The sequence below is a fragment of the Trichogramma pretiosum genome, unplaced genomic scaffold (assembly GCF_000599845.2).
Source record: "Trichogramma pretiosum strain Unisexual culture from Peru unplaced genomic scaffold, Tpre_2.0 scaffold54, whole genome shotgun sequence".
Taxonomy (NCBI): domain Eukaryota; kingdom Metazoa; phylum Arthropoda; class Insecta; order Hymenoptera; family Trichogrammatidae; genus Trichogramma; species Trichogramma pretiosum.
Window position 1 is genome coordinate 1,073,062 of NW_019641628.1, and position 11,078 is coordinate 1,084,139.

Consider the following 11,078-nt stretch of genomic DNA (forward strand, 5'->3'; position numbering starts at 1 on the left):
CGTGTTAATATTTAATTGACGCAATTTTTTATTGCAAAACTGTGTTATACAAGCATTGGTAGTTTATATTAATATTAAATTTTTTTATAATTTTACTCGATGTGATAAGGAGAATATTTATACTTAGTTTTAGAAAGTCGTAAAAATACCTCGAGCAAACCGTTGTCAAGTTTGAATTTTAGGCTGGTTCAAATATTGTAAGAATAATATGTAAACAGATAAATCGGTACCCTAATTGTAAACAATATATGATCTAAAACAATTTTGAGACTGGCCCTGGAACGCTGACCATATTTATAGTAAGATCAAATGGGTATGGAAATCAATACTAAAAGATAAATTCAACTCATTCAATTTTCGAGGCACTAAATAGAAGGATCCTTGGTTTGAGCGGGGCACCAAAATGGATAAAAGTGAGAAGGTATCTGAGGAAATCGTTTCAAAAGATAACTCAAGTGAACACGACTTTGTTGTTTCAAGCGACAAAATATACGCTTGTGATATTTATCAGGAGACATCTACATTCGAATCAAGAATGATAACACACCGAGACACAATTCACAATGAACGAAAGGATTACTCATGTGACAAGTGTGAAAAGAAATTTGAGTTCCGAAGTCATTTGAGTAGACACAAAATATCAGAACACAAAAATTGCAAAGATTTGGCATGCGATAGATGTCAGAAGAAATTTGTGAAACCATCGATTTTGTTTACTCACCAAAAATTAGTACACAAAGATCGCGAAAATTTCACGTGCCAAAAGTGCGAGAAAAAATTTGAAAATAAATCAACTTTACTTAAACACAACAAAATATTCCACGAAGTTTTCAGAGATTACTTGTGTGAAAGGTGTGCCAAGAGATTTGGAAATAAACAGAGTTTACTCTTGCACATAAAGGCAGCACATGAGCGTCGCAAAGATTTTGCATGTAACAATTGCGGAGAAAATTTTATTGAAAAATTACATTTGCTCTTTCACCTGAAGACAGTACACGACGGTCGCAAAGATTTCACATGTGACAAATGCGAAAATAAATTCACCCAAAAAAAGAGTTTGCTTATTCACCAAAAGACAGTTCACCAAAATCAAAAAGATTACGCATGTGATAAATGCGAGAAGAAATTTAGCCGTAAACGGAATTTACTCGACCATCATAAAACGGTACACGAAGGTTGCGTTATAGATTACACATGTGACAATTGTGAGAAAAAATTTACACAAAAATCGAGTTTGCTCTATCACCAAAGAATAGGCCACGAAGGTCAGAGAAATTTCCCATGTAACAAATGCGAAAAAAAATTTGGAAAAAAAAGTATTTTGCTCTCGCACACAAGAACAGTCCATGAAGGTCGCAAAGATTTCGCATGCCACAATTGCGAAATAAAATTTGGGATTAAATCAGATTTGTTGAAGCACCAAAGAGTCGTACATGAAGGACGAAAAGATCACTTATGTGGCAAATGTGAGAAGAAATTCGGACGAAAAGCTGATTTGTTGGTGCACCAAAAAGCAATCCATGAACGTCGCAAAGATTTCACTTGCGACAATTGTGAACAGAAATTTACACAAAAGAAGAGTTTGTTCAGCCACCAAAGGACAGTACATGACGGTTGGAAAGGTTACGCATGCGACAAGTGCAAGAAGAAATTTGGGGAACGGAGCGCTTTGACCAAACATCAAAAAGTAGTCCATGAAGGTCGCAAAGATTTCGCATGTGAAAACTGCGAAAAGAAATTTACACAAAAAGTGCATTTGCTAAGGCACCAAAAAATAGTTCACGAAGGTCGAAAAGATTTCGCATGTGATAATTGCGAGAAAAAATTTGGACAAAAAGAAAATTTGCTCAAGCACCAAAGGACAGTACATGATGGTCGCAAAGATTATGCGTGTGACAAGTGCGAGAAAAAATTTGGACAAAAAGTGCAATTGCTTAGACACCATGAGAAAATACAGGAAGGTTGCAAAGATTAAGTATGCCACAATTTCGGGAAGAAATGATATTGACTATTGTAAATATATATGGATATATTAATAGATTTTTTTTAATCGTCGATAAAACCTTCGTTAAAATGATTGTGTCCTACCTGAATTTCGCATACTATTAACCATCATTACATTTTTGTTTACTGTGTTGGTTGTTGCTTTGTTGGTTTTTTGGATACTTGCAGCTTTTCAAGCAACGATCGACAATTTTTTTACGTCTTGTTTGAAGCTGTAAATTGAGAAAATTTTGAGTCGCTACTAGATTTTTAATAACCCTTACGTAAAAATATAGTCGTTATGAATTTTAATCAAACATACACTTGTAAATTTATGTCAAAAATCCGTGGACGAACACTAATTATTTTTGCTAAGAGAAAAGTGATCGTAATTTGGAAGGATTTTCTAAATAATTCACCATTATCTTTAAAATAAAAACTACTTATTGCTCATGCAATGTTAACCCGAAACATTATTTCTTTGCGGATAAAATAAAATGAAAGCTACATCAAGATATTTTATCATTAAAATAGATGTAAGCGTAGCATTTTCTGATATATAATGAGTGCATTCAAGTTATGAAAGTTTTTTCGAATCTATCTCAAAGGGAAGATAGCCAGCAGAAAACGAATTCATGAATTCAATTTACACACATACTCGCAAGATATTTCAATCAGTGCTGCTGCAAGCTAATGATATGAATCAAAGCCACGTACACAAGGCGCGAGCTTGCAAGCTCGAGATTCTACTGTCTGAACGTCAAAGATTTTTAATCTCTTATCGAAAGCTTAGCCGGCGGGTGTTTGGTAGGATTTCTCATCCATCGAAAATATGTAAAAGTCTGCTTTTAAAACGCTCTTTTGACTTTAATTTCTTTTCGTAAGCAGAATTTGAGCTTTTCTCTAGGCTTCTCCAGCTATATGCACGAATTTTGCAGTCATCATACGCTTCGATAATTACGCGATCGCGCGAAATAAATTCATACAATTCAACTGACCCGAGAGTATGCGCGATGTGTGTAAGTTGGCTCTATAAGCGATTGATTTTTTTTTCCTGCACTTCCAACTTTCGCATTCGAATGGAACTTGTAACTCTTGATTCGGACGAATTGTGCACATGCGGGTACATACTAATATAATACACACAAATGCTGCTGCCACCGCTGCTGCTGGGTCAGCGACGCGCGATCTATAAACTCATCGTGTGTGTGTACGTGTGCTGTGTGCGAGTGGACACTGGGCAACGGCGTCCAATTTTGTGTACACGGGTGCGTTCGAATGTATATATATGAACTTGAGTACGCTCGGACTTTCTCTGGCACTATGCACCCGGCTCGCTTTCTATAGCGCGTTCTATGTCCCCGCGCGTGTCTGTGTGCAGTGTCGTTTGTTCGAGAGAAGCACAGATTCACGTACTATACATGTACGGACGTGCACGCAAATGGAGAGAGCGAGAGAGAGCTTGGTTACGTAAAACGACCGCTATAGATGCGACTAGAGTGTGAGAGAGAGAGAGAGAGGACGGTGGTACAGTCCTGACTCTCCTGACCAATCGATATCCTGCATCTACTCTGCACACAATCTTCTCCGCTGCACATCACACGACGCGCGGAGTACAGATAGATAGGATGGAGAGGCAAGAGAGAGAGAGAGAGAGAGAGAGACATCGCACCCTATTATGCTTTCTTGTTATTATGTAAATACGCTTACTCCGCAGATGCCGCAGCCGCAGCCACGCGCACTGACACAATTTTGAGATTTAAGCGGCGCTTCGAAACGTATACATAGTACACACACACGTGACCCGATCGATTACTTATTCCATTAATTTTCGATTATTTATTTTCCTTTCGACGCTATTAATTTCCAACTAGGTATATTCCGCCTGGTAGGAAGAAGAAAAAACGGAAGATTCTTTTTTGTTCGAATTTTATTATAATTTTTTTTATATCAAAATATCTACAAGACATTTGCACGAAGAAAAGCATAAATCTGCTCTTCGGTGTATTGTAAGTGGGCAGTACTTCGAATTACAATTATAGTTTATATTTCATTTTCCTTTCGACGCTATTAATTTCCAACTAGGTATATTCCGCCTGGTAGGAAGAAGAAAAAACGGAAGATTCTTTTAACTGCTTGGAAAATCTGGTTAACTAAATTCAATTAGCCTATGCTTCGACTTATATGATTATTTTAACTTTTCCTCTTGTAGATTTACTTCGCAACGGGTACTCTCCATCTAGCGGCGAAGATCAGCTTTAACAATGATTGAATTTTCATACATTTACGCTTGAGAGAGACAGAAAGAGACAGAGAGAAACTACGACGTGAATGGCTTTACGGAGGCATACGGGCTACTGTAGTGAACGCGTCGTACGATCGCTCATTAGAAAGTATATTAGTCGCGCGTGTTCGTAGGGCGATGCGCGCACATGGGTCTTTGGACCCAAGCGCCCATCGAATGAACTTTCGTGCATGGAAATTGATTCAGAAACGAGAGCGCGTTATATACTGAAGCTGGTAAAGTGTAATTAATGCATGCAGTTATCAAATAAAGTTAACCCTTTTTTTACCTTAATCATTTGGGCTATAATAGAATGACTAGTACTACTTATTATCAATTTTAGCAGCTCATAAATTTACATTTTGCGGTAAATTGTTTTAACGTATTATTAAAAGAATAAATAAATAAATAACGATTCAACCCACTTACAAGTATAATCTAAACAATTTTAATATTTTTTGATGATTCGTTAATTTTATTAAATTTAATTAATTTGATCGTTTCAATATAATGCATTATGAAAATTGCATCTTTCCCGCGGCTTTTAGGCTCGTGTGTTATAAAATATAGCATCCAACTTGTGCAAATGTACTTTATCAACACAACTGTAAAGGAAAAGCACATCTTCATTTTGTATGAATACACATCAATATGTATTTCGATAAATTTCGAAATATTTTTGTACGCACGCAATGCATAAAATGTAAAATATAAAATACGCACGCATGCAAAGTATAAAATGCGTCAACTAAAATATTACGGTCGCTGCTTATACTTATATAATTATTTTTACTTTGCTACTTGCAGATTTCCAGATAATGGTACTCGCCACCTGGTGACGAAGGATTCAAGTGTTATTAATGAGCTTAAAGTGTCTGAGAAGTGGTTTTTAATTTAATTGAAATAATTAAATTTTCATTTTCAGCTTATTTAAAATGCGCTTAATATTTTTAACATAATTATAAAAGAAAATTCGCCTAAAAACAACCTAGTAAATTAATAGTAATGTATGTAAAAATAATTGCAAAAAATCAAAGCACGGTGTTGGAGAAATTGATTTTTTGTATTCTGTTGGTATATAAAAAATTGTTAGCCAAAAAAAAACGTTGAGCATTAGGTGGTTATGAAGCGTTACAGTTATCGTTGATATAATACGTCCGGTTTTGATAATCCTTTCATGTCCCAGAAACTTTTTCGTTGTCAAAATATTAGATATAAAATTTTTGGCATGTCTACTAGGGGAATTCGTGCGAATTTTTTCAATTAAAAAAAAAAAAAAATGTAAGTTAGAAGACGATAAATTTTTTAATAATTATTCGCAAAACAAATCATTTTGACCCGTCCTTATCTCCAGACCAAAGCTATCGATTATATAACGATAAATTGCGCTTAGCATCTGCCGCCACATTATTCAATATTTAGCAAAGATTCAGAAGTGTGAGGAGAGGAAAGAGAGCAAGGAGAGAGAGAGAGAGAGAGAGAGAATCAAAAAAACTTGATTAAGAGACACGCTCCGGTAAGTACAAATACACCCGAGGCATCTTTAATCGAGCCACGCGCGCGTCTCACGGTCTTCTTATCATCGATTGCGAAAAATTAATTAAGCGTCAATTATTATTTGCTCTCGCGTATTTTTAGACGATATATAGCTGTGATATAATATACAATCCAGTGCGCTGGATTAGCAGCGCAGAACATTTCGTTCGCGTTAGCCGTGAAGACGTCTTTGAAGAGTCGCCAGTGCGACTCCGAAAAGGCACTTGTAACAATATCATCTTATCAAATTCAAGGCGGCGCATAGAGAGCCGAAGAAAGACGAGAGAAACGAAGGAGAGAGAGAGAGATCAGAAAAGAGACAGAGAAAATATATACGTATTTTTCGCGAGTCAAGGGCTTAATAAATTAGGCTTGCGCGCGCGCGCAAAAGGTGAGCCGCACACAGGGTTGAAATATGAAGAAAAACGACGTCTTATCTGCCAACGGAGCCGTGTGGAAATTAATGCCCCTGAGAGTTTCTACGCATACACATAGAGTATTTTTCAGCTCTACGCTTCTTTTCGCGACCGCAGTCCTGTGAATTCTTTTTTCGCCTCTATGATTTTTGCCGCTAATTGAAAAAGACATGTATACACAAGCTTTGTGTTACAGTTTCTTTTACATATAGAGATGCTACAACCCAACGAAGTATTGATTAAATTCGGTTTTGCAAAATTCGCTTGTTTTTCACGTACCATGTGGTACTTAGTTCGATCGGCAAAACGAATCGATCGAATTAGCGCTCAATCAATCGAGAAATCGAATAAACTCGAGCTCTACGTATATATATTAAAATTGGAGCGAGTCGAGCACGACGTATCTTCGTAGTAAATTTGAAAGCCGCACACCCATAGTACTACTCCCATATACGAGTTTATACGTATCGCATGGGAGATGCCACCGACTGCTGCTGCTGCTGCATCATCCTCGTGTTTTTGCCCCCTTCGCGAGCGTTATGACTGCGACAATGCGCGTTTCCATCCGTGCGCGTCGCGATGTGTGCAGCCAAAACTTATCCCGCTGGCGCTGCCGCCGGATTTCGAGCTGGGAGTTTCGTTGTATCCTATATAGGCGACGCAGAGACGCGACGGCGGCAGTCGCGCGCGGTGGCAGTCGGAGCCTGCACTTTATTTTGGCGGGACTCGGTGGCGCCGCGTGTACACTCACCCCGTCGTACATACTACCTACCGTAAAATACTCGCTGGTCTGAAATGCACCTCGGCTATTCGAAAGGCCACGATACACCACTATTATGCTGAATATCGTGTGCAAATACGACGATTATAAATACGTGGTGGGCTTTTATAGCGACGCTATTGTATGATGAATTCGAAAGCACGGCTCGAAATAACTCCTTGAGCGACTGAACAACCATGATCCGAATTTATATATGCGTTTCACGAGAGACAAGAGATTTCGCTCGACAGCGTTGACCTTTTTTTTTACTGAATAAATATTTCAGCATGGAATTCGAAGGATCTTTGGATTTTGTGTATTGTACAGCGGCCGTGACAAATCTCGAGAGCGAGCTTTTATTCGAGGGCATTTTTTCGATCGCGGAGCATCAGGGCTGCGATACGCGTGTGTGTGTGTGTGTGTGTTCGAGAGAGATCGAAAAATCTTGTCGCGTACGTTCTTTTTACCGATACAGAAATCCACGCGGTATTTAAGAAAAAAAAAATAATGTCGCAAATAAGTTTGCGTGGTAATCGATCGTTCGATTCCACGAAATCGTTTTTTAATCTATCAAATAAAAGCTATGCAGCAAACCCTACATCGAATCGATAAACCGAATTAAAACTTCGAATCCTCGGAGTTGATCCGATAGAAAACAGAGAATTAGAGCGCGCCCATTAGTTGATACCGTTTCGAATGGAAGCTCGCGCGCACGTATGTGGACGAATGTATGCGTCGACACGCACTTTTCACGGCGCCTCTCTCCAAAATATCCCGTCGTATTCATGCATAGTCACGTTAAGAACCGCTGTCAATAAATTGGGAAAAGAGAGCTTATACCGAAAAATTTGATAATCTCGTTTTTATGTTTGAAAATGTTAATAAAAGAAAAAATAATTTTATTTGAAAAGTGATAAATTCTAATAACATTTCATTTAGACATTTTTTTTCAACTGTTTGCTCGGACGAAATTAGACAGAAATGAAGACGTATTAGCATTTCAAATTATTCAAATTCATATTTCAGTGTCACGTTCAACATAATACATATTCGGCCGCGAAATAATTTTGTCTCGTACGTGTTAATAAATCTTTTCAGTGATTTTTATAAATACTGCTTTGATGCAAGCTCTGTACGGATAGAAAAATTGCACTGCACGCGGAAAAATTCTGGTCGGCGCATCGAGTAACCTTTTATGATGTGTTAAACTTTGAATGTTGCCATTGCTAAATTAGCTAAATATGGAAAATAATTCGTAAAGACTATTTGAAGTGGGATTGTGCGTAAGTAAAAGCCTTTTCTAATTCATTGAAAGCGAGCCTCTTTCTATAGAAAATAAGTATTTAAACATCATAGTCAAGATTATTGCACTCAGTCACAAAAAAATTTATTTCGAAAAATCGAAAAAAAAAATTTCATCACAATTTCGATTTGTCGCTAATGAGACAATGTGAGGACATCCATGTATCGCAGTGAACTACTGCGTGATGGCCAGTCGATAGTAGAGGGGGAAAGTATCGTCAAGAAGCTATCACAGAAGCATAGGGTCTCCTTGCTAATATGCTAGTAGTGTGTTCAGTCGCTAGCGAGAAGCTAAATTCCTGTAGATGAGCAAGTGTTTACAAATAATAACAGTAAGAGAGCATAGATCTCTGCCTCATCGAGCATCAGTATCGACTACTCGAGGTGTATAACCTCAAATATTTTTTCGGTGAATTCCGTGGAAATTTACAGGGGAAATACATAAAAAATCAATCCAGCGATGGATAGCAGAGAATACGCAGTTAGGTATAATACTTTTTATGCGCGTCATGATATTTTTTAAGCAATCGCTTGATAAACATTTCGTTATTCTTTAGTGTGAAAAAAGAGCCGAATGATACTTGGATAGATGCAGATGACGATTGTAATTTCTATTCGGTGGGCTCGCGTAAAGCCGAAAACGTTGAAACACGCATGGATTTCAAATCTTCGGTAAGTTTATTGATTTGAGTTATGTTCTGTTTATCCGCAATCAAAAATTATTAAGCAATTTTAATTTTAGGCTGACCCAGTGAATGAGGCTATGGGATCACACAAAAAATTACACGAAAAAATATTCGTAGATTTTGAGTGCAAAGATGTGAAACCTGAACTGAAGTCTTTATCAACAACCATTTGCAAAACTGAGGATCAAAGTTACCCATCTATTGTAAAAATAGAAAAACCAATTCAGACCAATTATTTTTATAACAAAGGTCTGATAGTTTTGATAAAAAAACAGTTTGATTATGATAATGACTGTCAATTCAAAGTAGATTCCCGATTAAATGAATGTAGAATTTGTCATAAATCATTTGGCCGCAAGTATCACCTTAAATCTCACTTAACAGCAGTACATTATCTTAGCAAACCCTTTGAATGTGGAATTTGTCATAAATCATTTGGATACAAAAGTCATCTCAATACTCACATAATGACAGTGCATGACCGCAGCAAACTCTTCGAATGTGATATTTGTCAGAAATCATTTGGACGGAAAATTAGCCTCGAATCTCACGTAAATACGGTACATGAGCGGATCAAACCATTTGAGTGCGAGATTTGTAACAAATCTTTTGGTCAAAAAGCTACCCTCATAAGACATATCAATTTAGTGCATAAACGTAGCAAACCTTTCGAATGTGATATTTGTCATAAGTCATTTGGAGACCAACATCACTTAAAAACGCATACTGATGTAGTTCATAAACGTAGCAAACCTTTCGAATGTGATATTTGTCATAAGTCATTTGGACACAAGCATGTATTAAAAAGTCACATAAACGCAGTACATAAACGGAGCATGTGAGATTTGTCATAAATCATTTGGACTAAAAACAAACCTGGAAAAACACATAACTGCAGTACACGATCACAGTAAATTCTTTGAATATGAGATTTGTCACAAGTCATATGGCCGCAAGGAAACACTCAAATCTCCCATAAATGCAATACACGAGCTGAGACAACTCTAGAAGCGTGAGATTTTTTAGAAGATATTTGGAAGAAATCAAGACTTGCAATTAAAGAAACGCAACTTCAGACGATCTTTTTCATTGAAAAATAAATATTGTATCAAATGAAATACTTCAAACTGTTATTGATTTTGTTGCGATTTTTGAAACACTTTTTACTCAACGTTCTTACATTTACATTGAATATAAACAATAAATTTCTTAAGTATCTACTTCCCATTTGTTTTTCTAATACAAAATCGTTGCCTAGTAACAGAAACTATTTCTAAACTTTGAGCGCTTACTCTTTTCAACTAATTACAGTGTAAGCAGCATAAATGTAGATTTTTTACGTCCCGTTTTTGTAATTAATGCTCTTCACGGTTTTCAGACAGGCACATATATAATAAAATCAGACATTTACTGGGAAATCGAATCTAGTTTACAAATATCTTAATCAAATTGTTTACGGCGCCTGCTTTAAAAGCTCGTCGCCTAGCCCAGACAGCTTCTTCATTTTGAGCCGGAATCAAGATGATTGACAAACGGTGCGCCTAGCACAAACGTTTGAGATTGAGCTGCGAGTGATCGAGGATACTCGAGAGTTTGAAATCCGCCTCAACTTTTCGTGAAGTTACTTGCGGTCACGCGATACGCTTTGGACGCTGCCAGCACCAGCGACGTCTCCGTCGTCTACGTCGTCTTTTGTCGCCTTTTAATATTGCGACCTTGTCCTTTTGCGCCTGCACTGCTGCCTGCCACGTTATGAAAAAAAGGCGCGCCTCGGCCAAAATCCATCAGCAACCGATCACGGCTGGGCGGCCTAGCATAGCGGCACAGCAGCAGCCCCTCTCATATTCATCGCGGCCTCCTCTATATATCTTTCCAGACTCGCTCGTGCATAAGCTTGCTGCAGCGGCGGCGGCGGCCAATCTTATATCCTTCTGGAATTCTGTCTCGTATTTTGCAGTTCAGCAGTTTCTCTCCTCATGTTACACGTTTTAATAGGGCTATTCATTTTTCTCCGGCCTGACGTTTCGCGCATATTTTTTAAGCTCGAGCGCAGCTAGCTACCCCCCGGACTAATTTTATGTAACCGAATGTACGTATCATCGCGCTACTCG

At 37.7% G+C, this 11,078-nt stretch overlaps 2 protein-coding genes across 2 annotated transcripts; both read left to right on the forward strand.

The window, feature by feature from the left end:
- Positions 1-403: 403 nt before the first annotated feature.
- Positions 404-1,762, forward strand: LOC111693688 (zinc finger protein 271-like; the record flags this gene model as incomplete). Its single annotated transcript, XM_023459092.1, has 2 exons — positions 404-421; positions 1,055-1,762. Coding segments are annotated over exons 1-2 (726 nt in total), but the record flags the coding sequence as incomplete, so codon positions are not given.
- A 6,809-nt stretch (positions 1,763-8,571) lies between these two features.
- Positions 8,572-10,124, forward strand: LOC106654348 (gastrula zinc finger protein XlCGF8.2DB-like). Its single transcript, XM_014374165.2, has 3 exons — positions 8,572-8,767; positions 8,839-8,953; positions 9,024-10,124. The coding sequence occupies exons 1-3, from the start codon at positions 8,742-8,744 to the stop codon at positions 9,807-9,809; spliced, it is 927 nt and encodes a 308-aa protein (XP_014229651.1). The 5' UTR covers positions 8,572-8,741; the 3' UTR covers positions 9,810-10,124.
- Positions 10,125-11,078: the final 954 nt, after the last annotated feature.

Excerpts from the sequence above, each read along its gene's own strand:
- LOC106654348 (XM_014374165.2), top strand. The coding sequence starts at position 8,742 with ATGGATAGCAGAGAATACGCAGTTAG. Across the intron at positions 8,768-8,838 it reads AGCAGAGAATACGCAGTTAG|TGTGAAAAAAGAGCCGAATG; the intron begins GTATAATACTTT and ends GTTATTCTTTAG. Across the intron at positions 8,954-9,023 it reads GCATGGATTTCAAATCTTCG|GCTGACCCAGTGAATGAGGC; the intron begins GTAAGTTTATTG and ends TTTTAATTTTAG.